Source organism: Parasteatoda tepidariorum, chromosome 1 (assembly GCF_982258835.1).
Source record: "Parasteatoda tepidariorum strain Cologne lab strain chromosome 1, Ptep-v5.0, whole genome shotgun sequence".
NCBI classification, from domain to species: domain Eukaryota; kingdom Metazoa; phylum Arthropoda; class Arachnida; order Araneae; family Theridiidae; genus Parasteatoda; species Parasteatoda tepidariorum.
Genome location: NC_141755.1, coordinates 81,809,997 through 81,837,979, shown reverse-complemented (window position 1 = coordinate 81,837,979; position 27,983 = coordinate 81,809,997). Strand labels below are relative to the sequence as shown.

The 27,983-nt window shown below is 30.3% G+C and overlaps 2 protein-coding genes across 3 annotated transcripts in view; one reads left to right on the top strand and one right to left on the bottom strand.

The window, feature by feature from the left end:
* LOC122270427 (uncharacterized) overlaps window positions 1-21,811 on the bottom strand; it is a 48,484-nt gene extending 26,673 nt beyond the window's left edge. Inside the window, exon 1 of the mRNA XM_087167697.1 lies at window positions 21,667-21,811. Within this exon, the coding sequence (XP_087023823.1) occupies window positions 21,667-21,698 (32 nt within the window). The 5' untranslated portion in view covers window positions 21,699-21,811. The remainder of the gene's footprint in view (window positions 1-21,666) is intronic.
* Window positions 2,075-27,983, top strand: part of Mical (Molecule interacting with CasL) — a 69,119-nt gene continuing 43,210 nt past the window's right edge. For both annotated transcript variants that reach the window (XM_043047717.3, XM_043047716.3), the window contains exon 1: window positions 2,075-2,566. The gene's annotated coding sequence lies outside the window, so the exon portion shown is untranslated. The remainder of the gene's footprint in view (window positions 2,567-27,983) is intronic.

Below are 27,983 nucleotides of genomic sequence, written 5' to 3'. Positions count from 1 at the left end.
TGAAAATTTGTTCTTTAGTCAAAATATGGCTTCTGAAAATATTGACGAGTTAAAGAAAGCTTAAACACAATAAGATTATTCTCGAAAGGTCGCAATGATTTTGATGAAGAAATTGTCAAATTTAAACAGTGATGACAAGTTATTTAAACTTAAACTCATTGAACAAAAAGCGAGCTTATTGATAAACACTGAAAAGAAAATCAAAGGCAATCTTAATGATAGAGAAGTTGATGAAGCAACATGCGAGGCTGAATTTGATAAATCGGAAACATTTATCGATTGTTGGCGTCTTTTAGAACAGAAACTCATACAATTTGCAAGTTCTGAGAAAGAAGATTCTGTATTTGGTGAAAATGTTTTGTCAAGAACTATGCTGTCACGTTATCCTGAAATTCAACTTCCAGTTTTTATTGGAGGTATCAGAAATTGGTAAGATTTTTGGGAACAGTTTCCAAAAATAGATGAAAATTCAAAAATTATGTAATCATGATAAATTTTCACATCTATCACAGGTTATATTTGAAAGAAAGTATTGCTGAGAAGTTGATTAAAAGTTTACCTCCGGGGGGAGATAGCTATAAAAAAAGCTTTAGGCCAACTTAGAAGTAGAATTGGAAGAGAGGAACTGTGGTGTCAAGTTCATAAGAGAAATCTACTTTCTCTTGTCTTTAAAAAAATATTGCAATCAAAGAAAATCGTCAAGTGTATGATTTATTAAAGACTAAATTACGTACATTGAAGATCTTTGGCCTTAACCAAAAATTAATATGCATCAATGTTGTTCCCCATGATAATGAGAGAAAAAGAATCTGAGAAAGTTCACGTCAATTACGTTATTTTTTATAATAAAATATTTCATGTTGCATCCAGTTTTGTAATGAATAATATTTAGAGATAAAATTTAAATGTTAACATAAAAATACTTTTATGTTAATATTATTAAGTAAAAGAAAATTGGTGATTTAAAAAAAATGTAAATGCTAATTGCCACTTATGCTTATTTTGATTTCTCAAAATTAGTGATAGGGACGATATTTCTCTCTGTCTCCGGCTACACGAACCTTCGTGGATGTTTGTGATGACGTCGAATAAACATCCACTGAATGATTTTGAGCTACTTTGTCTATCATCATTGCAAGCCGAACTTCGAACGCATGAGTATCGTTGGCATAAGGATACATTTCTATTCCAATGTAGGGATATGTCTATATGTATGTCTTTTGCAATCCCAACCCAAGCCCATGTAAGGGCCATTCATACTTCAGACGAAAGTTTTGCATACACTAAGATGCGAGTGAAAAACCGATTGGTGAAATATATTTAAAAAAGAAAAATTCGCCGATCAAATTCTCACTCGAGTCTTCAAACATATGGATGGTGTTTTCTACACTAGGGAACGCTGCAAGCTCGGGACTGCCTAAATTTCCGGGTTACTGTTTCAGTTGCATTTTAAAGCCATTTGGCATCATTGTGTTTTGAGATTCTTGCAAACAATGTATTTGATTACTTATTACTTGTGTTTACAATACTAAAAGTGCTAACACTAACGTAAGATGGTGCACAGCTGACAACACGAGCAAACAGTAATAAACAAATGGAAAGAGGCCAAATCAAGACTGCCAAAAAAGCGAGTTATTCAAAATCTAGCAGCCATGTCACCTTTTTTAATAATAAATAACAAAATAACTAAAACAAATTTTCACTCCAAACTCCCCAGAATTACATAATAACATTAATATCTTATGAAATACAGCAGATTTGAGCTCAGAAATTATCTAATTTATTTCTTTTATAGAAAACAAAATTATCCGTTTGAAAACATCGCCTATCAGAATAACATGTAGTAAGCAGCTGCAAACTTTTTAACAAGAACTAGAGTAGGTCCCGAGGTCGAAATTGTTATTGTTTACTTTTCTACTGAAAACACCATCCACACGAGAATTTTGTGCATGCCGGCTCTACATACGGTGTTTGGCCATTTTCACTGCTTTTTAACATAATCGCACGAGCAACTCCACCCAAATGCGATTCGCGCATGCTCCTGCAGCGCGTAGAGGAGAGCAGTGAGAACGGCCTCTTGACCCACTATTATGGAATTACAAGACATTTCAATTGGTCGTCTGATTCTTTACAAATATGCAAAATATTAATACCAAATTAAGCCCTTATAACTGAAAAAGATGCCACAGTTTTTAAGTAAAATTTGGGAATTTGAAGAAGTCTAATAGTAAATTAGTTTGCTTATTAAACAATAGATGGTGCTCACATGCCTATGAAAAAGAACAGGAACTTTTTGATATTTTTATTTTTAAATGATGCCAATGCCACCACTCGCTAATGTTATTTCTGTGTGTTTGTTAATGTGGGTTGTTGCTGTTGTTTGATTGACACATGAAATGTTATATTTAATTTTAGTATATTGATTTTATTGTAAATTTATGAGCAGTAGTTAATTTGTTAGTTTTTCTTACTGATTATGAAATCTTTACTTCACCATTTGGAATAGGCCTAATTCATAAAAGTTCTTTCTTTTTATCAGAATGGATTATGGGCTGTTTCTTGCAAGGTATCTAAATACATTTTCTTTAAACTTGTCTGTTGTTAATGTCTATTTGTTAAAATAATTACTTTGCTTACATGTTTAAATCATTTTTACCATTCTGAAATAAAGTTTCTAAGAATATAGAGATTTTTTTTCGTGAAAATTGTTTGTTGTTCAAACGTAAACACTGATGAAATAATCGCAAGGTTAGGGCATTAAACTTACAAAAATAATATTTGTTTTGTGTAGCTTTACAAAAATAATATTTGTTTTGTTCCTTAAGATACTGATAGGAATCTAAATATATTTGCTTTTATTTAATAAAAACAATTTTATCGAATTCAATTTTGATGAATGAAACCTGTTATCATCATTAATCTAAAATTTTGTTTTTTGTTGTTGTTTTTTCAAAAATTTTAAAACTAAATGAGTTTTTGCTAAAAAAGATTTTAGCCAATTTTTTTTCTTTTAAATTTTTTTACTCTGCTTGCTATCATCATAATAATGTTTGATGTCTTAATTATTGTAGGCTTATTTATCTTTGAAAAGAATTATGGTAAAAATCTATTTTTTATGGAAATTAATTGTGAGCTTTTTTTCCCTTGAAATATTTACTTGATTTTAAATTGATTTGCTTATTAATCATTTACTTATTAAATTATAAATTTTTATTTGAATTTTAGTTTATTTGGCATGTTTATGGTTTTGACTGTACAAAAATAAGCTTACATTTCCATATTTGTTTAATAAAAAGGGAAAGATTTACATGTTTTGATATGCGTTAGAATATTCCCCAAGTCTTGGTAACTTGCGGGCAGTGACTCACGAGAAACTAATGAAAATAATAGGAAGGTGCCACTCAATCTCTCATAATCACACCTAGGTTAAAGAGCAGTGGCCCGTAAGAGACTAAGAAAACCCTAGGGAAAGGAACCAACTCAAAGGGTACAACTCATAGCCACCAACTGACAAATTTCTAAGTTTTTTTTTTTTCTTTTGAATTTCCGTTTTAAAATCAATTTGGCAATTGTAGTTGGCGAGGCAGAGTTTGATACTGAAATTTTCCCAAGACTAACCTCTACATGTTTTTTTTTTTTCTTTTCAAATTATAAATTTAACCATTCGGCTCCTTGATGCTTTACGTAGGCGTGACAGGTTTATTGGCATTTTGCTTGGTGTTCTTCTTTGCATAACCAAATTTTTTTTTTTTAAAGTGTTCGAACTAAATGACCTTTTGCCATGTACTCTCTATTAATTTTAGGATACTTGAGGTGAATAAGGGCTCAGTAGTTCAAAGTCAGTTTAGGTTTTTTATGGAAAAAAAAAACTTTTTAACTTATCGTAGAATAATTTTTTTTTCCACTTTGTTTTTAAATCCTTTTTTTTTGGAGGGGAGGGGAGACTGAAAAATTAAGAGTGAGTATGATTTTTTTTTTTCTGTTGTAATTGAAAGGAGGAGTTAATCGGAGAACGAAAAGAGTTAAATCGGAGTAAATAAAAATTGATTTTACAAAAGATGAATAAGATGATCATTGAGTGTTTTATGTTGATTGTTTTTATAATTTTATTTTCAATAATTGAACATATTAATGGATTGTATAAATTTAAATTTTAAAAATTTTTGTTTATAATTATTTGCTATTTTATACACTAAATATTATGTTTTTGACTGTAATTATCGAAAGATAGTTTAATATAGATAGTTCAAGAAGATGATTGATTGATCACTTGTAATTTTATATTTCTATTTATTTAAAAATACTTCTTATTTATATTAGCTAATAATTATCCTTACACCAAAATTTTGACATGATTGATAAAACCGTCAATTGTCAAAAACTTGCCAACTTGTCAAAAATAATTTTTAAAAAATGAACCTACTTTTAAAGCAAATTTTAGTATTAAGACATTCTGTTCTATTTTTGGATAAATTAAAATTGGAAAAAGGAAATTAATCATTTAGCTTAAGTTGCAATTGAAATTATGGATTTTTAAAAGAGAAAAATATTTTATTTTGAAATTCATTTTTCCTGAATTTGGCGTCTCCCTAAAGCTGTGCTTCGGGATAGACTTCTACTCTTGTCCCTCTCTAGCGATGTCGCAAAGTCGTTTTTACCTACGTACTATTTTAGATCTTTGAATCTTAAGTGTCACTGTTCTTGTATTTGAGGTTAATAACGGCAGATTTGGAGGTAGCTATTAATTTTATCTTTTGTGATATCTTTTAGTTTCTCGTGTGTCATCTCTTGGTAATTCCCAAAATTTGACAACAGTTTTGACGCAGTTCCATGCTAAAATCATTCCTATAAAAGGATAATTTTGAGGGGTTTAAAATGATGGATTGAGTTGTCCTACATAATTTTTGTAATTTATGGTAAGCATCAGAACTGAACATTAACACCCTTGGCAATTAAAGTTAAAGAAAACAGTTACCAATATATAATAAATATGAATATCCCCGTGGCAGAAATGCAGCGACAAGTCAACATTGTCTCAGAATGTAACAGAATTCTTGCAGAAAGATTTTTCTTTTGAAAAGTAACATAAAATTTCTTTTCTACAGAAATTTACACGCAATATTTGAATCATGCATTTAGATAAACACTTTTTGACCCTCTCAATTTACGACGATAGTATCATAAATCGATGCAATGCTTCGATTACATTTTCAGCAGTTATTGATATTGATTTTCGCATGAATTTTAAATATTCTGATATATTTCAAACTGGTAGGTATGTGGAAAATTCGAATCGTGCATTTGAGTAATTACTTTTTAATGATATAATTCTATCTAATTTTCGGCTGTTATTGATTTCTCCATGGTTTTTTAATCCTATATGTTTTATACGATTTTATTTATTACAACAACCTAATCTCGAAGCGAGGCGTGCAATTGAGGAAACCGATGTGCATGATTTCGTCATCACTCTTTTTTTTTTTTTTTTGACAATTACTACTACGGATTTCATAATTTTTAATCATTTTTTTATTGTGATAATTATTTACAAAATGCGAATAAGGAAGTAATTTGTGCTCGCCCCCTCAACAAAATACAAGAATATCACCCATAATATTAGAATAAAAAATTATTGCATGTTCAATTAAAAACAATTATATATATTTGTTAACACAGCACTTTTGTTATTTTAAATAAGTAACATATGTGTTTGTTATTATTAAAAGTATCTTGAAGAAAGATACTAAAACTAGAGAGTTCTATCTCAGAAAGGCCTAAAAAATTCTGCCATAGGGGTAAATATAATCTCTCCCTGATAATTTATTTTTCTTTTCTCTTCCTCTTTACTTTTTTTGTGAGATACCGTTTACTTCCAAAGACTGTGCATAGCTTAACCATATCAATGTCTAAATTGTTACCCTCAAAGTAGAAATATCTAAGTTTTGGCATCGACAGGGCAGTGGTATGCAAAGAACTAAATGAGTACAAAAATGCCAATAGTATTTTCAGGAATATAAATAAATTTTCTCCTTAATAGTCAGTATATATAAAGATTTCATGTTTGAGTATTATTTGCATTAATGTTATTATTTAGCGGCGTAATTTTTTTTTTTTTTTTTACTATAAAAAATATTTATGGTAATTCTTTTTTAATGTGACTAAAGACTTCTCTAGGGCAGTGTGAATTTCCTCCGAACCTTGTTCATGCAACCAGACATATTCTGCACCCCTGGTTTGCATGAACATGTATAGTTCGTTCACAGGGAGTTGGCACTTGGCTCCACCTCCTAGGACGATTAGTTCATTTGGGCACAGGAGTACAAGGAGCAGAAAAGTCTCACGCTTAAAATTGAGACAACCTTTAATGCACATCAAACGCAAACATTGAATTCTTTTTCAGTCGCTTACTTTGTTTTATTATCTGCTATTATACCTTTTGTTACTCTAGCTAATTAAATATATTGCAGCAAAATGCTCCAAAAAGGACAAACTATTCACTTTATGAAATATTGAATGTTAAAAAAATGCACATAAAGATTGCGAAATAAATATTTTTGTAATATGATCTGCAAATAGCAACATTATTCAGGATTGTTCTCATCCTTCTCCCAGAAATAGCGAAATAGTATCGTTGGATACCACATGATGAAGGTGGAGCCAAGTGCCAACTCCTGGTGTACGAACTATACTGATACTGAAATGTCCCTATATCTTGTCATTTTCCTTATAGTTATTTGATGCAACATGCATCTGCCAGCATGTATTCATAAATATAATTTCATTAAATAAATACATTTATTCATTAAAATTACGTAGGCTAGTAAAATCCATTATTTTCAAGATGAGTCTAAAAGTTTTAAACGGAAAAAAATATCGACCTTTTAAAAAATATTAGCATATAAAATTTTTTTCTTAACATCTAAATTTAAATCTCTTGTTTTCTGCCAAATATTAAAAATGTCTACATTTCTGCTATAATGTTATGCTAAATTGGTCAAATTGTTTTTTGCTTCTTTTTTTTTGTTAAAAATATTTTTTAATGAGAAACCTGATCTTTATATTACCTACATAATTGGATAGTTAAATTGAACTTTGTGTTTACTTTATTAGTTATGTAGATAAGAAACCTTAGTATATTATTACTAGTATAGATTCAGTAGTCATCTAGTCCCTTATGTCTGTCATCCACCCATAATGCAGCAAAGAAAGACCAGCAATAGATCTGTTTGAATTAATTTGCAACAAAAATAATCTGTTAATATTTAGATAAAAGAAATCTTTAAAAAAATTCAAAGGAAATTAAAATTTTGAATAATAAGAGAACACACAGATAATATAAAAAAATTTTTTTTTTTACAAAAGGTACAGTGGAAACAGGTGCCGTCTATAATAGAAAATGAGGTTATTTTTAACTGAAAAAGTTTCTACATTTTTAATCTAAAAATATGATAAATCATATTCATTTTGAAATATTAGATATATATCAGCTGATGTGTTTTAACAAACCCTGAAGGGTTTACAGTACGAATAAATTATGAAATAACTGTAATGCATAAGTAAAAGTATGAAGTCTTTTTGCATTACCTATAGATAAATAATGCATTATAATTTGGCAGTGTTTTTCCTTTTCCAATAATTTTTTTCACATATTAGTTCATTTTATTAAATTTTGTTTACAAAAATGTTTCCTTCATATAATTATATATTAAAAGTTACAAAATTAAATTTATAAAACAATAAGTTGATATTTTGAAAATCCAATTTGGTTTTATAATTGCTATTCATTGAAAATAATAGAGTGTGAAAAAAACTCATATTTAGTGGGTGTATTTTTTTAAAATTTTTTTTTTCAAATGGGCTTAATCTGAAAAAGAAACCACTGGGTGTTTTTGGTCTGTGGGTCTACCTCTGCAAACCCTGGTCCCAAACCAACAGAACAGAGTTGATTTTGAGCCCTGTTACAAGTATAATCGTATTTAATATACTTTGAATTCAACCTTAAGAATGTTTAAATCACATGGTTTTTTAATGGGAAAAGAAAGGCTTCCAAATTAGTTGTATGTATGAGCAAAAGAAAATATAATTATTTTTCAAAATTATTAGTAAGAAGTTTTCCGTTACATTGAATATACTTGCATAAGAATTAGGTAAAACCCATAATGTTTAATAAGACAAATACATCAATCGTCACTCTTCTCTTATTCAGAAAATTCTTTTATAATTAAAAAAATTCATCAAAACTTATTAAAAGAAATGAAGGATGTAAAACACATTAGCAATAATAAGATAAAATAAGAAAGAATCCATTTTTTTTTTTCCCTGCTCCATTTTTTAGTATATATTTTTTATTAGTAGGGTATTTTTGCGCAGTTGGGTTGGCACCCCGGGAGGGGTGCAACCCATCTGCGAAGTCCGAAGACCTAGCTCTACCACTCTTCTCAGTGGCTTTTAATTTCCTTCTCTGGCTCTTGAATAGTCTAGTGGCTGGCTCAAGGCATTCTAACCTCTGAGTGTCTCTGACCATGGCCAGAGACTCCAACATAAGCAGGACTTTTGCTTTTGGACTTTTCACCAGCATTGCTAGCAGTGAGCTGCAAAGTAGCGGTATCAGCACTGGACTCACCTGAAGACTTACCATGTGCTATTGGAGACTATAGCAAACTTTTCGAACAGGAACCCCTGTTTAATTCCTGATCACATCCCTTTTTAATCGGAGCCACGCATGATACCATATCAGTTCTTTTTCATCTCTCATGCCATGCTCACTACCTGCCATTTAGTTACCCAATAAAAGGTATCTAGGGGGCACCGCGTAGAGGTGACAAGCATTACCCCCCAACTTACTAGCAAAGTAATATATTTATTATAATTAAAAAAATTTTAAATACTTTGTAAATTTTTACATCCTTGACCTTTCTTTTTAAAAAAATCATTTGATTGATATCTAAGATTTTCTATAAAAAAAAACCTGATTCAAATCAACAAATGGTTTTATATATATAAAAAAAAAAAAAAAAATTCGGTTTGGTTAAAATTTGATTTTGTGAAGTATCATGGGTATTTATTTTTTCTCTACCATAATGCTCAATGACAGTCACCGCATATTTTCAATTTGTTAAATCTTTTACAGGAGACTGTAAAAAAACCTATTACAGAATACTGCCGTGTAATTTAAAAAACAACGCAAATGCTTAGTGATAGATTTCAGGAAAAGTGGCTTAACTACTATTTTCTTTCGCTTGCAATTATTATCATAGCTAAAATAGAATTTCCGGAAACTAAAAAATAATTTAATGTGAAAAAGTTTTTTTTCTTCCTCAATTTCAATTCTCAAAATTAGATCCTTGGTTTTGTGAGGTGTTACTTGAATGGCTTGAGCAATTGAAGATAAATTATGTTTGCTTTGGTGTTTGATAATGATCCTTTATGGCTTTTATTATGATTACATTAATTTGCCTCGAAAATTAATAAAAAATTAGCTTAATTTTTAAAAGTTCGCATGCTTTAACTATTAAGTTTTAAAATGTTTTTTTTTCACCAATCGCACAATTGTATACTTAGATAAATTTAATCGCTATCATATCACTTTCCCGATTTATGAAAACAATATTCAAAGCTCAATAACTGGCCGTGTTTTTTCATTAAAGCTCTCATAGTTAGTTATTAAGTTGGATGCAGTTTATCAGTTTCCGTACAGTGACTAATTGAAATGAACTGTTTTGTCTTGTGTTATAATGTCATAATTGTTATTTATTCTGTTATCTCCGTGAGTCATTGGGTAATACTGTTGTTTTTGTCGCAAGCGGAAGGTTTTTATTTTTTTTTTTTTTATCTCTGATATCATTTCCTAATTCAATTACTACGACATCGAGATTTTGCATGCCTTTTGGCTGTGTTGACATTCTGTTTTTTCATCATGGATAAAGAATGGAGCCGGTTTATTTAAAGCATTAAGAGATGAGCTTGAAATTTCTTTTGCGAGCCTGACATTTAATATGCTATTTAAAAGTCTGAATTCTAAAATGACATAACGGACATAATTTGCAAGTTATGAAAAACAATATTTAAGATGACCTCTTTTCGGATAATGACATTTAGTACTTCGCAATCGCCTCTACTTGGTATTTTTGCTGACAGATTTTTATGTATCTGATAGATAGAAATTACTTCGAAAGTGAGTCCGAAAATTTCTTCCAGCTAAAGAGTTTGAGTTAAGGCTTTCTTGACATAGGGAGACCCGGAGTTCAGCCTTATGATTACTAACCGATCTTGGTAATATCAAGTTTGACCACTAAAATTGATTATTTAATTTATTTTATCTGTTAAAATATAATTCTCCAGCATTTGTTATAATTAATTTAACATTTCCTAGAAATGTCAGACCGTAACACCGAGATACGACTCAAATGTTTTAATAAATTTTTCTCACTGGCTTTTTTATGTAATTTGTGTTAAATTTTAAAGACATGTAACTTAACTAGTCTTGCTGTAGTCTTTTAAACTTTCCCTTACTTGCAAAACAAGCAAGTAGTTTATATTTTACAATTGCATGGTCCATTTTTAATTTTTTTTAATTCTTTTTTGCTTAATCATATTTTATTCATTAGACATAAACATTCCAATGTACTTTTTTAATGCATTCTTCTTTACCTTTAATTTCATAATATAAATAATCATTAAACTTAAGGTCATTTTTAACATGTTTAATTATTTTGATACAGTTTTTGGGCGGATAAAGCCACTTTTATCCAGTATATTGGTCAGTATCAAATTTGACAGTTTGTTGAAATTTCCAACGAAAATTCACAATTATTTCTAGAAATTCTTGAATATACATTTTCAACATAAATTCGTATTATAGTTTTTATTGTTTAATATCACGAGAAAATATTCGAGACTAATTTCTGCATCCATATGAAAGTTCTTCAATATATATGCAGTTAAAAATATTAATGCGAGAGAAAATTGTAAATAGAAAAATTTGCATCATTATTAAAACTGCGCTTTAATTGACTTTTACTTGATTTTTTTTCACTACTTTTGTTCCTTAATATTATAATATAATAATTTTAATTTATATTTAAAGTAATTTACTGTGCCTTATTGGTTACTATTATGCCTCTTCATTCCGTTGTTAATAATAATATACGTAATTTTCTTTCGAATAGAAGAATATAAGTTGCAGCTGTCTTTTTTCAAGTAACTTGAATCGACAAGCTTTCAATTGACCTTTATATCTATCCACTGTTGAAACTGTTCCCTGAATCCGATTAACTCGTGTTTACCCACTGGGCTCTCTCGTCTATCAAGAGTTTTACATTTCACTCGAAGAATAGAATAAGATTATAATGTGACCTGGTATGAGATGGGAAATGTTGAATATTGTATTAGATTTAAAAACGTCTGAGACATTTCACGGTTGCCCGAGCTTTAGTCAACCGTTCAGTTTTTTTCTGGAATTGTGTGTTGTCGCTTTGCAACATACGTGAACTTCTTGAAAGTACTTTATGAGAGCGTTTAACCTGTACCACCTTTCTAAATTAGAGTATTTATTTTCTCCATTACTAATCAAACTTCCGATTATCATCCGCTGCTAATCTGGAGTTATCTGTATTAGTAATATTCTACAAAATTGTTTTCTGTAAGAAATAGGGTAGCCTTAAAATAATGTGCCTTATTTCATTAAAAGTACTTTAAGGAAGTATTCTTTAAGATGCCTCTAATCCTCCCTAAGATAAATTCCGGAATTCTAGAATAATTTTAATTTTTGATTGAGGAATAAAATTTAGCTCATATCAAGATGCTTTTTGTGTTAATAAACGTGAAAATGAAAAAAAATTGGAAAAATATGACAACCAAAGCTGACGTCGTCAGGGGGTACCAGCTTCAGATGTCATAAATGCAAAACTTTTTCTATCGAGAAAGCAAGACAAAAGTCTGAAAATTGCCTTTTCTGTGCCCCAAAAGTTTTGCTAAAGTCCAGGAAAAGAATGTAAAATGTACAATAAAACACAGAAGAATACAATATAATTGTACTTTGCATAGAATTAAAATCAACCTAAAAGGCAAAAATTAAACAAAATTAACTCAAAACCTAGACCCAGAAGAAAGCCCTTATGACGTTAATAGAAAAAAAAACTTTTAGAATCAGATTAATTTTTAATACATTTAAAATATTTCAAAACAGAAAAAGTGTCCTTTAAAGTAGTGCCTTTTAAGGTTCTAAGTGAAATTTCAGTCTTTAGTGAATTGACTTTAAAATTTACTCAATTCACTAGTAGAGTAATGTGTATTAAGTTGCTAGATTGCTGTATTTTAGGAAATAAAGGTTTTGTCATCATTTCTTCTTTCTCTAACTTGGGACGAATTATAATTAAACCCCTGATTTTTAATTGTTCTTGGCATTCTTTTTATTACTATTATTTTAAAAAGAAAAAAGTTTAAAATTAAAACGAGTTTTGAACGGGTTAAATAAACTTAACTAAGAATGGATTGCAAATAAAAAAAATTTTAAAAATGAATGAATTTTAAAATTTCTGATTGTTTAACAAAAGAAAAATCGTACCAAATATTTTAAATTGGAAAAAAATTAAACTTGGGTAATACAAATTTTATAGAATCAGCATTCCATTTCTATCTGTACATTTAATACAATCTAAAGAGGGGGCATAAAATCCTTCAACCAGAGAAATCTCAGAAGTTTAGTAACTTGGCAAAATAAATTAGCGTTGTAATCAATAGATTTCTCTCCAAGAATATTTTCAAAAATATTACTTAAAACTGTCTTCCACTAAGCTCATGTAAAAAATATGAATTCAGAGTTTACCTATACTTTACACCTTAACAATTAGTAGAAGCAAATTTCACGGTATTAGTTTTGGATTTTATAGTCTAGTTTTCATGTGAATTTATTCATCTGTCAAAATAATTGTTGAGACAATTTAATATTTCACATTCTTTTTTAAAGCATAATAGAAAAATGAGTTCGAACTCATTCAAAATTGAGCTCGATGTGTCTTTAATTTATATATTTGGTTTAGGTGTTGCAAAAAATAAATAAAAAATGGTTATTAATTCCTCTAATATCTCTGACAAAGAAGTCTTATTTGCTACTTGGCTTAAAACAAAAAATTTCGAATTTACATTCAACATTTTCATGTACGAAATGTACTTGTGAACAGATTGCTCTAAGTGTTCCCTTACTAACGGGTCGGAATTTATTGTAGAAAAACAAACTTTATAATGATCATTTTTATCCGTAAAGGTTCTTAAACGGGTGCGTAGCGTTTTTAAAAAGTGCTTAAAGGTGTTTATTTTCGATCTTCGTTTTTTAAAAGCCCTTAAAGGTGCTTTTTTCGTTGGGTGTTTTTAAAAAGTGCTAAATTTTATCTTTTTCAAAATGAGATTTTTCCTTTTATCATGTTGATTTTTGCTATGAATTATGCAAAAAAAAAAAAAAAAAAAAAAAAAATCGCATTGTTCTATTCATCGTTTTCACAATTAATTCAACTCCAATCTATTTTGGCATATTGTCAGTCCGTAGCGTATAAAACGCCATTCGTTTTACATGATTCAAAATTTCATGATTTTTGACAATTGTCAAAAACAATGCCAAAATGTTTTTTTTTCCGACATGACGGTTAAAACAAGATAATTGTCAAAAACTTTCCAACCCTGCCTAATTATATATTTTTTAAAGTGCTTAAAAATATTTTGAGTGCTTAAAAGGTGCTTATTTTTTGTTGAATAATTTGGCTACGTACCCTGCTAAAGCATGTGGAAAATTTTTGAAAGAGAAGGATTGTTTGCCTTCTTTCTTAAAACCAAAGTTGAGTTTGTGTATTTTTAAGAGACTGTTTATGATAGTGGAAATAATATTTCTTGTACCTTTTGAACAATAGCAATTTTCAAATCTGCTGTTAGGCATATGGTTTCATTTAAACGGAGACACAAATACCCGCATTTATGCGAAGGAAGTTCACATTTCAAACCCACATTCAATAAGAATCTAAACGTTTTCTTTCTTTCTCTCTCTCTCTCTTTTCTTAGAAAAAAAAGGGCGTATGCTGTGCAGCATCACGCAATATTATTACTGAACTTAATTTTCACATTGTTTTATAGCACAAAACTTGCCCAGCAATACTTTGAATTTTTTAAACAAATTGACTTATTAGTTAACGAAACTTCTCAGACGAAAAAGTCTTCGAGTATATAAATTTGCATTAAATTAAATTTAGTAACGCCTTCAAGACTGTGATCACTAGAGACCGGAAGTTCAGGCAAAATGCCATAAATGCCCTTTTCTGCCTTTTTTAAACGTTTTCTTCTGAAAATGCCTTTTTCGTTCCTTTTGTTCATAAATGCCTATTTCTGTCTAATTTAAAATTTTTCTGCAAAGCTTTTCGTGCTTTTGACCGAGCATAAATGCAAAATGAAGAAATTTTGAAGTACAGAAATAGTTGACTGTCATCCGACGTATTGTAATGCATTTATAGAGATAAGGACTTTATTCCTTTTGTCTTATGAATATTTTCTCTCCGTCTCTTCGTGGCGTCACCTTCGCCCAATGCGCTTTTGCAAGGAGAGAGAGAAAGGGAGTGAAAAGATTAGAGTTATTTTTACTTACAGTCAATAGAATTTATTCTTACTTACGGCCCATATAGCCTACACCATCGAATAACTCGTATGCTCTCTTATCTACAAAACGAATTCACCAAGCTGGTTGAGCACATTGTAGCAGGAGCACGAAAAAGTTTTCTAGTACTACTAGTTATTTCTAAAATGCCTAAAGTAAAAGCCTGCACAAGCAAAAAACTGGACAGTTTTGTGAAAGAATTTGGGTCGGATGTGTTTTCTACTGATGGGAGCATTCTGTTTTGTAAGGCATGCGAGAAGTCAGTAAATTTTGAGAAGAAGTATTTTATATCTCAGCACTTGGAGACATCTAAGCATAAAACAGCAAAAGATAAAAAAGATGGGAAAACACCGACTCTGATTCCCACCTGTTTTCAATTATCTTCTCGCAAATCGGAATTTGCAATGGATTTATGCAGATCATTTGTAGATGCCGGCATTCCGCTGTGGAAACTTGAAAATAAAAGTATTCGAGCTTTTTTGCAAAAATATACGAATCAAAGTGTGCCCTGTGAATCAACTTTTAGGAAAACTTATTTAGATGACTGTTATACCGAAGTTCTTAAAACTATTCAAAAGGAAATGGGAACGAAAAACATATGGCTATCTATAGATGAAACGACAGATGTAACTGGACGATATGTTGCGAATGTTATTGTTGGTGTTATGGACCCATTTGAAAAACATAAAATCTTTTTGTTGACATCTGAACAGTTGCAAAAGACTAACAGTACTACAATTGCACAGTTGTTCACTAATGCACTGGCTTTACTTTGGCCAAATGGTACTGAGCATGAAAGAGTGCTATTATTTCTTACAAATGCAGCATCCTACATGAAAAAAGCAGGAAATGCCTTAAAAGTTTTATTTCCTAATATGATCCATCTAACGTGCCTTGCTCATGCATTGCACAGGATAGCAGAGGAAGTAAGAGGTCTCTATCCTGAGGTAGACTCGCTTGTTTCTAGTGTGAAAAAAGTATTTGTAAAAGCCCTTTCAAGAGTTCAAAGAAATTGCACCAGACATTCAATTACCTCCTAAACCGATCCTTACAAGATGAGGAACATGGATTTCAGCAGTCTCATACTACTGCACAAATTTTGAGGAAGTTACTCGAGTCCTTACCAGCTTTTCGGATGAAGAGGCAATATCCATAAGAAAAAGTAAAAATCTGCTTAGCAGTTCTAAAATTAAAAATGAACTGACTTTTATTTCAACTTATTTTGGGAAGCTCCCTGGAGCTATTGAACACGTGGAAAAAAGAAATATGTCTTTGTCCGAGTCACTAAAGATTTTCGACAATACTATTGAAGAACTAATGTCTGTGCCTGGACCATCTGGTGACATAATAAGGAAGAAATGTGAAAACGTCATCTCTGTAAATGCAGACTTTGAATGCATCAAGGACATTGCAAAAGTACTTTCTGGTGATACTACAGTTGAACTTACCATATCTCCTACCATGGCAAGTTGTTTTAGGTACGCGCCCATAACTTCTGTCGAAGTAGAAAGCTCCTTCTCTTTGTTTAAAACTATATTGACTGACAGGAGACAAAATTTCTCTTTCGAAAATTTGAAAAAGCATCTAGTTGTGATGTGCAACAACAACCAATCATCAGAATAAATCTGCATACAATATTATTGTAAGTACGAGTTTTCAATTTTTATTTCGCACCTACGCAGTTGAGGTTTTTTTGTGTGCAATTATGTCCACTTCTTTTGTATTATTGCTACGACAGTCGAGTGAAATGAATATGTAGGTATACCGGATACTTCTAGCAACTTTTTTTATACCTTGGATACCTATATGGGCTTTTAGGCATTACCAACTACCATTTTGCTCCAATTTTAAGTGCCTTTTTTAAGTGCCTATTTCAAGCTTTTTAAATGCCTTTTTGCCTGCCTATTTTTGCATTTTTTATTGCCTGAAATTCCGGGCTTTAGTGATCACATATATACGTGGTCTCGTGATTCTACCTTCACGTGCCACGGTATCATATGAAGCGAGTCTTTCTCACTTCAGCGGCTCAGGATACTAACTGACTTGCTTTCAATTCAGTACTCGCGTGTTAGTACGTATACTCTCGTATCGTGTAGGCTTGGCAAAGCGCTTTTTTTTTTCTTTTCGCCGATCCTGAACCAGTTAAACAAGCTTAATAAATAATGGATGATTAATGAAAATGCTAGAAATCATTGAATTTGAAAATTTCTCTTTGTTCAACAACAACAAAAAAAAAATAATAATCCTATTAAATATTTTAACTTGGAAAAAGAATTAAACTTGGGTAATAATAAAAACTTATACAATCAGTATTCCACTTCCAATCTGTACATCTGTTAGACATTATAGAACACTGGATTTTCAACTTAAATGAGGCCGGGGGCCGCAATTAAAAACACCAGTCAAATGGCGGGTCGCAACTTTATCAAAATTTTATGTAGGTCTCTTTTATGTTTGAAGGAATATTAAATATTACTGTCAGATTTTTATCAAGTTATACAAAACAAAAGTATTGAATTACAAATTAAAATAAGAAGTAGGATTTTAAAAATATTTAATTGCCTGTCAAAAAATTCTAGCTGCAATAACTTTAATGTGCACCTATGTATTAAACAATTAATGTGCAACAGACATCAAATTGTAAACATATAAAACTTAAAAGTATTTGAAACCCATATAGATTTTTTACGAAAATTGTCCACAAAAAATGACAACTAATATATTTTAGTTCGCGGGCCACAAAAAAAGGCTCCGCCAGTTGGTAACCCTGTTATAGAATCCAAATCGATTTTAAAAGACGAAAATGTGTACGCCTTCTTTACTTCTATTATATTTACACTTATTTAAGTATGATTATATTACAATATTTTATGTCCAAGAATTTTATATCTTCCTCCGCATCCAATCATTAAAGTAACTGACCGAAAAACCTACATCTATAAACACTTGATTATTGACTGCATCAAATAATAACCGCTTAGTCTCGCTTTCTTCTTTGCGAGATTCATAGTAAATCTCTATTATATTAAACTCGCTTGATGTTAAGCAAAGATCGTTTAAAAAGAAGAAAAAAATAACTTATTCCAAAAGTCGTTTGAAATAAAACAGATACTTGCGCAAATAACATTTATTTCAACTTAACGTTTCCTGTGTTAAAACTAATCAGACGAGATTGAAAATGCATATGCATTTTGTCTTTGTATACTTAAACGGGCAGACTATAACTTACTAAACTTAAACGGGCAAACTATATCACATAAGATATGGAAAAAGGGAATAATTAATAAGCGCTTTGTTGAATATCAAAATTTTTATTTTGGAATGCGTGTTAATTTCTAATTCAAATTACTAAAATCATTCTATTTTCAGTAATAAAATTTTCTTAATATTTATTGCTATTTTCCTCCTCGTTAACAAAGATCATTGGAACACTAAGATCTTATCTGCGTAATGTAATAAAGCATTTTGTATAACTGTGACCGTTACGGTGATGTAACGCAATTTCTAGTCTGATGCGCTTGTCTGGGTTTTATTTGTCAACAACTAGCCACATGTGTCTTGATAGATATAAAAATAGATTATTATTAATAACGGAACCTCGTTTGGTTGGTTAGTTTTTCCTAATGAAGCTGCTAAAAATTAGCAAGGAGAGAGTAATAAAAACAGAGGCAGAAAATGAATGACATATTAGCCTTCGTCATTGATTAACCCTCATTTCCTACTTCGCCAGTCAAGGGCGCATATCCTAACTTTTTTTGCCGAGCAGCGCTGATTTATGGATAAACGAAATGAATGTGTGATCTTTACCCATCGTGCGTGAAATTATTCTGATTTTTCATCGCTGTAACGGCATGAAACAGATTCCAAGAACAATTTCGACTTGAATTTTCATTCTAATTTGCTTCTCCTGATTTTTTGTCTGATCTGTTACATTTCACTGTGTATTCTCCGTATTTTAGTTTAAATATCAAAATGTAAAGATAGAATATTTTTTGTGTGGAAAAATTGGGAATTCTAAAATAGATTAAATTTCACGACTATACAACTCTGAAGCCTGTAAGACGAATGGCACCATGAGATTATATTTTTGAAGATATTCTTAATTTGCCGACTGAAATTCTAAATCCGAATCATTATCCTTTTTTTATGATAATTATAATTTAACTGATAAATTTTTCATCTACTAAAATAGAACGAATAACAAAGTTTACAAGAATATTCGCCTATGTCCTCACTGTAAAGAAATAGCTCTTGTGAATTGGAAGTTTATTTACGAAAGCTCCTTTTACTACGTATTTGGCAATCCGCTAAACCAGAGGTTGCCAAAGTAGTCTATATAGACCCCCAGGGGTCTATTTAACATAAGCGGGGGTCGATCCGAACCGGAAGGGTCGATTGGTCGAAGGATTATCAGTATTTTTCAGATATGTGACAATTAGAAATAAAAGAAGAAGACTTGGAAATATATACAGGTAATCTTCAAAAATTGAGCGACGATTTTAAACTGCGTTTTGTTGATTTGGAAAACATTGACATCCCTGATTGGATTATTGTGCCGTTTTCTGCTCAAATTGAAAACGTGGACATCAACCTGCAAGATGAGCTTGCTGAATTATTATGGGGATTTGAAGCAAAGACGCTTTTTAAAAATTTAACAATAAGCAAATTTTGGACAAATATAAATATAATGCAAAAATATGTAAGACTTTACGAAATAGCTCAGCCATTTATGATAGCATTTCCAAGTTCCTATATGGTTGAGGCCGGTTTCAGTCATGTAAATTCAATCTTAACTAAGAACAGAAATAAATTAAATGTGGAGTTTCGAGGGGATTTACCAATTGACCAATTTTGAACCCAATATAACGAACCTTGCAGGAAAAAAAAGCACCAGGCACACCCATGTCATTGATTAAGAAGCAATAAATCCGTAGTTACTTTACTTATTATTTTTACTTACTTATAATTATTATTTCATAAATATTAAGGTATTTATATTTCAACATTAATATATTTTTCATAAAACTATTGTTACACTATGTTACTTTAATAAATGTTCAAAATCATAAAATAAATGTACAAACACAGTATCTAATAGAGTTTTATTTTAATTAACGGAAAATTACTTTTATGGGGGCCCATGGAGATTTCGAAAAATTATGTAGGGGTCGATGATCAGAAAAGTTTGGCAACCCCTGCGCTAAACTGACTGAATGTCAGACAAAATTTCACAAATTCCCGAGTGATAAAACATTTCCATCCTAATGCTCCTGTCTGTTTCACTTTTCATTAAACTTTTATATGATTAAAATAGTTGTATTGGATCATTAACAATCACTTTGCGGATTGGTAAAAATTTTACTTATTACATAAAAGAGTTTATGTGAATAATATATTTTTGAAAGAGCACATGCAGGAAGATAAAAAAAAAAAAAAATTGGCAAAGTTCTTACTGTGCTTTTGATTCATTTATAAGTTGGATCATGTGTCAAAATTTAGATAGTCAGATTTATTTAACTATATGATTATTATGTGATTTAATTTAAGCCAGGAGACAGGTCGATTGTGGTTAAGTGGTGTTTGTGTGTGAACTGTCCGATCAAGGACTCAAAGACGCATAGTGTTTTGATTTTAATCCTTACTATTAATGTCATATTAACTAATGCATTTATTATTTTCTTTCTCGCGCAATGTGTGTATGCATTGTGTATATTCGTGTATATTAAAAATTATTAAGGATGAAGGAAAAGTCTTAATATTTCAACCTTGAGTTGTAGACTGATTGTCTTTCGGTTTCGATTATCGTTTGTTAATTCTTTTTCCATTAGTTCTTTATATCTGCTTAACTCTTATCTGACATGCATCACTTCCTACTCATATACGTCATTTTACGATTTTAACCGGATATTGTGTTATCTGATTCTGATCGAAAATTCATATCTCCGAATCTCACTAACAGCGTCCACCTTGAAGTTGGGCGAATTTTTCAAAAAATTCTCCTCATAAAAATAACTATATTTGAAAATATAATTTCAAATGTAGTGTAATTACTTTCCTGTATACAATATATTATATTCTTGAGCCGTGATGGCTCAGGAGATAGAGCGTTCACCTTCCAATGAGGTGAACTGGGTTCGAATCCCAGCGATGGCTGGTCGATACGAATTCCGCATCCGGCTTGCACCGACCACAGTGCTGACTTAAAATATCCTCAGTGGTAGACGGATCCTGGGTTACACCCCTTGCCGTCAGGCTAACCGTGGGAAGTTTTCTTGGTTTTTCCCTCCATGTAACGCAAATGCGGGTTAATTCCATCAAAAAGTCCTCCACGAAGGCAAATTTTTCCCAATACATGATCCAAGAGTTCCCTTGTCTTCTGGATTGAGTTTAAATTTACGGAGTTGAACATTAGTTGTTGTTAACCCAAAAATTTGGGTCGATTGTTCAACAACGGTTATAAAATAAAATAAAAAAATATATTGCATGCTTAATAATAATAATTATTTTTTTTAAGTAAAATTCTATCCTAGGTTGAACTAGTTTAGTATTTAGTCAACTGATTATAAAATTGTAAGTTATTTGGACTTGAGTTGTTTTCATTACTATTACTGACCACAATATAGCAAGGCTGGAACAGGCGCAAAATTCGACGTTGATAAAGGCCGTTGATTGTGGGATTGTTGAGTTTGCTATCGTAACTTTATTTCAAAAAGCTTTTATATCATTGTAGAATAGAATTTGAAGGTGGTATACTATTCGTATGATTAAGTCAAGTTTTTATCTCATTTTCGCGAAGACAAGAACGAAAAATTTAAACTCCAAATATGTTTCTTTTCAATTTCAAAATTTTTATTTCGTCATGCTACAATTGTGTTTTGTGTAACGCATTTGGTTAATGAACCACTGTTTGAGAAAGGATATTGGGCTAAAAGCATAATTGAATCATTTTTCATCGATTGTCTGATTTTGTAATATAATTTAAGCAAGGTATGGGGAACATTAGTATTGTAAACAAACTTACGATAACTTACTCATTGAAGGATGATATTAAGCCCTGTATCATTGGCGTGCAAGCCGCCTTTATGAGAAAGAACCGGAATCAAAAATTATATCCAAAGAACGTTTGAACCAGCAAAACTGTAAGGACGTTCACAAAGTATGCAGTTTCATAAATACGTGCATTATATCTATTTTGTGAAAAATTTCGATGTCAAATGAAAATAGATCATCCCTATTTTAGTCTTAAAAAAGTTTAATGAAGTGCTTTATTATATTTGTGTTCCTTATCTGTCCATTTAGTGATGGATAATCAATATTTTAGTCTTAAAAAATTTAATGAAGTGCTTTATTATATTTGTGTTCCTTATCTGTCCATTTATTGCTAATGGATAATCCCTATTTTGGTCAAAAAATAATTTAATGTAGTGCTTTATTATATTTGTGTTCTTTATCTGTCCATTTAGTGAAGTTATTTATAAACAAAAAAAAATTTATGCTCTTTTCGTTGCCAGAACTTACCTTACGAAGTGTGGTAGAAGTAGTCATTGTCCTCCATAAATGAAAGACCTTCAGTCGCCAGAAATATTCGGGGGGGGGGGGGAGAAGCATCGAAACCCTTAAAAATTAGTCAATTATTCGGTCATAGTTGAAAAACGGCTGTGTTAAGAAAACTACTTTATAAAATTTTAAACATTTTGCTAGTCGGCTTGCTTTTATTATTTCTAAAACAATTTACTTTGTCTTATAAGATTTAACTTATTTACTTGTCTATTCTAACTATATATTTTCACGTAACCTTGTTCCACGAAACCCAATGAGGCATAAAATAAGCAAATGCTGGAAGTGGATTTTTCTTCCAAAATAGGCAGACAAGTTGATCCGCAATTCCTTCTGACTCATCATCTTGTCTTCATCATCTTCAAAAGGGTTTGGGAGAGAGAAAGAAGATGATGAAAGAAAAAAATAAAAGTATAAATGGTTTCTAAATGACAGCCTTCATAACCTGCTTCTTTTTTACTCTCTCTCTATCTGCCTTTCCTGGCTTCTTTTTTCAATTGTGTGACGTCACAGTTTACTTTTTTTATTATTGTCACTCTTTGTTCCAACTTACCATTGTTTGTTACCTTAGTGACTTGTGGTTAACACAGCCAAAGCTTTATTGATCAGGTAACTTCTAAATGGCTTTGCTAAATGCTGCTCTCGTCTGATTCATCAATGGGAGAAACACATTCATTTGTGTATAGTATTGTGTGATTTTTATAAGTTATTTCTACAAGTAGGAAAATAAAACACGAATGTAGTTTTCATGTTGGGAATTGTTGAAAGTCTGTTTTGATTTTTTATGCTGCGAGTACAAAGTAATTTTATAAGTTAGCATAGTACGCTCTTTCTAATTTCATGTTAAAAGCTTACAGCACTCCTAAAAGCGTATTAAAAATTTACATGTTTTTAAAAAGAAGACAAAAGCATTAATTTATACACCTTATTTCAATTCGCTTAGTAATAAATAAAATTGCCATACAAATCATAAGAATTTAAGAGATTTTATCCTGCTTTTTTTATAAACTTAACTTTGTTGAATAAAAAAAGGTTTTAAACACCATTTCGCCATAATGTATTTTTTCGTATTTTACTCTATTTACACAACAATAAATTAATATGCAAATTAAAAACTAATGTGTCTGAAAGGAGACCAACTGAAATGTATGAGATTCCCTTCTTTACAAAAGAAATTTCACGAAAACAGTTTTTTTACTTAGCACCTAAATTATATAATAAATTACCATTTCAGTTGCAAAACATCAAAATATATTCTTCTTTTAAGCGTGCTTTATTTCAATTTGTGATGAACATTGACGATTTAGATCTCTATTTTTCACTTTAAAGGAAGCATTTGATTTTTTATACCAGTCTTGTGCCAATCCAAATGAATTTCTTATGTTACCTTTGTTATTTTTTTATTTATTTATTTATTTTTTTATATATATAGTTTCATGCATTTTTTTTTTTTTGTTTTCTATTATTACAGTGTTCAACAATATATGACGTCTTATGATGAGCAAAATAATTTATGATTGTATTTTTTTTTTTTTTTTTTTTTTTTTTTTAAATTTCTATTTTAAATTTATTGTATTACTTTTCTTTGTCGCCTGGACAGGATTTTCCTCTTGACGACGAATATATATTCTTTGTATTTATGTGTTTTTGTTCTCAATAAAGTTATATTTGTTTGTTTGTTAAAAAAAATATTGAGAAAACATGGAAAATAATAATGATTAATGAAAAGTGAAGAAGAAAATTTATTAAAATGAAATATTTTTTTCCGATTTATTTAAAAAAATATATTTAAAAGCTGGAAAACAAAACAAAGAAAAGATATAATCTCTTCATCAGCTCACACGACCACATCCGCAAAAAGGAGTGCTTTCCAATATTGTATCAAAATTGCCGGGGTGAATATATCAGGGTGCATAGCTTTTTTAAAAAGTGATTATTTTCCATTTTTAAAAGCCCTTAAAGGTGCTTTTTTTCGTTGGGTGTTTTTAAAAAGCGCTTAATTTTTCCTTTACCATGTTGATTTTCGCTACGACGCAAAAAGACGCAGTTCACATTGTTCTATTCAACGTTTTCGCAATTAATTCAACACCAATCTATTTGGGCGTATTGTCAGACCGTATCGTATGAAAACGCCATTCGTTTTGCATGATTCAAAATTTCATGATTTTTGACAATTGTCAAAAACAATTTTTTTTGACATGACGGTTAAAACAAATTAAAACCGACAATTGTCAAAAACTTTCCAACCTTTACAACACACTGAAATTTTTAAAATTTGATTGTGTTGATGCTAAAGCATTTGCTAATTTCTTTAAGTCTGTGGTTATACTTTCTTAAATTTCGAATTTCTTTAAATAGTAAAGAAAAAAAAACTTTTTTAAGCTTTTGTTTGTGATTGATTAGTTTATAAATAAACTGATAAGCTCCTAATGTTTCAAGAATAATTTTTTTAAAAAAACATGAAAGGGATATACGGTCCATGCGTAAGTAAAATAACTAATCAATAATGTACTCGGGAGTGGGGGGAGGGGGATTACGCGTCTCTCTTTCCGGTGCTTAAAATATCTGCCAAGCAATTTTGGAAAGTTTCTTCGAAAATATTTTTCTAAGTTCTTCCGTTTTTAGTCGCTGAGCATCCGCAAGAAGTGAATGTTGGCAGTTGTGTTTTTTCGAGTAAGTAAATAATGTGTCATAATAACGCACAAAGTCGTTTATACATTTGAAGGTCTCGTGCCAACCACAAGTTCCATCTGCGTCAAGTGTTTCTAAGGGTCGTTACAAGCGTTCTGCTATGCTGAGTTTAATGACACTTGTTTGTTTTTTTATGTTTTCGTCTTTTTTAGAGGCAGTCATTTTTCTTGATATTTCAACGGTTTTTTTATTAAGTACTTATTCCCTTTCGATGGCAAAATTCAAGTCTTATCTTCGATAAGAGCTGATTTGAAACTTACAATGCTGATAATACCGTAATTTTTTAATCTGTTATTTCATAAATAGAAAAAAAAAATCTTTTTTCTAAATTTTTCTACGTTTTTATCTTTTTTTTTTTTTTAAAAAAAAAAAAAGAAAGAAAGCGCTCTGCCAAAATGCATGTACCCAAGATTCGCCCACCCGCTCCCTTCTTCTAAGACTTCCAAAGCCAGTCGGCACTTGAAAGTGTTGGATATTGATATAGAAAGATAGGCTATCTGGCTACCAGATGTCGAAATGATAATGAGTACTTGCTATTTTTATTCATTTCACTGAATTAATTCATTCTTCCGTTTAAAATAAATTCTCTGTGCACGATATTACGAAATCTTGGAAATATAAATGGCCCTGTTTATATTAAGTGCAATAAAATGAATTTTTAAACAAGAAATCTGTATGTTCTGTAAAATATTTAACAGCTGAAAAAGTAATTTTAGATTGTTGTCTGTTACGGTTTTTGCTTTCTGCGCTATGTTCATTGACACCTTCATAGATAATTTGGCTCCGGATTTCCGGATTTTTCACGAACCGGGATCTGGAAGTAGCATGTGTCCAGAGATGCCAACTTGCTCCGGACAGCAAATATATGATTTTAAGTGGTAGTTTATTAATTGTGATTCTTGGTTTTATAAATTCAATTTAGTAGATTTTTATTCACCACTAATTTTAAACAATTCATAGGCTTATATAATTCACCATATTTTGGCTGAAATCGCTTGCTATACGTTTCAAAAAGCAAGCAAAAATAGTCAAATGTTTGCAAAATTTATTTTGTAGTTATTTACCGTTTTCTTAATTATTTTGGCGTGTCCGGAGCAGTTGGCATCTCTGTGTGTCGAACAACTGTTCGAAAAAAAGAAAATTTGTGCCAAAAAATTATTTTTATTTATTATGTTAATTATATTCGAATTGATTTTTTTAAATTAAATTTTCTATAAAATTTTTTGTCATGCTGTTAAATGCAGTACATAATATTTACGTAATTGATCAAATAAGAGTAAAAAATTTATAATTTTTTTTAATATTTTTCTGATGAACTTTTTGATGCGATTTATTTAAAATAATTCATATCTTGTCTTCGAATACCTACTCTTCAACTCTGAAATTATAATTATAGGACAGCAAAGCGAGATCAGAACATCAAGCTCCACACTTTTTAGAACTATGTTTCAATAAATGCTTTCTTTTGAAATATACGAAGAATAGTTGAAGGATTTTATTAGCTTTTAAATTTTGCGCAAGTTGTTAATTATTTCTATAAAAATATTTATAGTCTGAGTAAAAAATTAATGTATATCGAATTATATTTTTCACAAAATTACAACTTACTTACTGAAATGCAAATGCGTTTATTGAAAATAACATGTTTATTTTATTTTTTTACTTCCATTGTTGTTATTAAAAATAAAGATTTATAAGAAATGCCTGTACGTTCGAAAGCTAATTTTAACACATAGATGCTATAAATCATACTTTAATACGCATTTGCTTGTTTTACTTGTTTTGTTTAAACAAGGAATGACTTTAATTTGAACAGTTTTGTGTGATTATTCTGTTTCTTTGAAGGGCTGAACCCAAAGACTCCAAAATATGAGCTCGAAACCCACATGATTTTTATTATTATAGAGAAAACGGAGATTGCATGTTCCTTGGTCGCTATATGATCTTCCACTGATAAATAAAATTATTAAATTTTCATGGCCACCCTTAAAAAATTTTTTAACGAAATAAACTGAACTGTTTTATTTTTATAAAATAATTTTCTTTTTAAACGAAGATACGTGTTATTATAATGATAATACTGTTTAATATAAGCCGTTCAGTATTCTACTTTTTCTTTTAAAAAATCGTTCTATTTACAAATGTGACCGCTTTTTGAAATGATCTCATTGAAAAAAGAAATCTATCTTCATTTTTTTTCTCCCAGTTAGTCTATGATATGAGATCCATCATTATAATCAATGTAATAAGATACTTAGCCTGGTTTTGTTATCCAGTATATATTTATTTTCGATGAGCGTTAATAATTTTGATATAAATAATCGGAATAAATTTCGTCTATTGTGTAAAATTTGCTTGATAATAAAAATTTTTTAAAAAAAATGATTATGGGCTCGCATAGTTGTTTTCTATTACCATGAACTTTAAGGACTAAAACAACTCGTGCGATTAATAGCGCATCAGTAATAACGGCATATAATTAAATTATGTGAGAAAATGAAATATTCAACTTGTAAAGGCCAATTGAAACTTACGTTTTGGGATCGGTGCATAAGAAATTCAAGAGTTTTCCTGAATTCTGATTAGATAAACATTAAACATGTGCTTGGTTGGAAACACCAATTACCATAAGACTTAAAATTACTGTCACTTACAAAGGACATTGTGCATCAGAAATTTAGTTGTCGTTTAATTTTAATTTCAGTATTTAATATTTAAAAAGAATTTTAACTTTAATAAAAAAAATTATATTCTTTTTTTAATTGTCTTGTGTGCTTTTAAAATAAACTAACTAAAGGAAAGGGCAGAAAATCGCTTTCATCGGAGCAGTTTATTGTAATAAATTCGTAAGTACTGTACTTGTGACAAACTTTTCAACGTTGTCAAATCTACGGCAACTTGTTTCTACCATTTTCTTACAGTAGTTTGGCGCGTTAGTGTTTTTCTCGCCTAAAAAACGTACAATCACTTGAATACTGAGCCAATAAAGCAATGATAATGCAAGTCATTATTCTTTTATTGTCTGCTACGAGACATTTGTCGAAAAAGAAACAGAAATGAGGAAGGGTTACAATAATATCCGGAAGTAACTGAGTGAGTT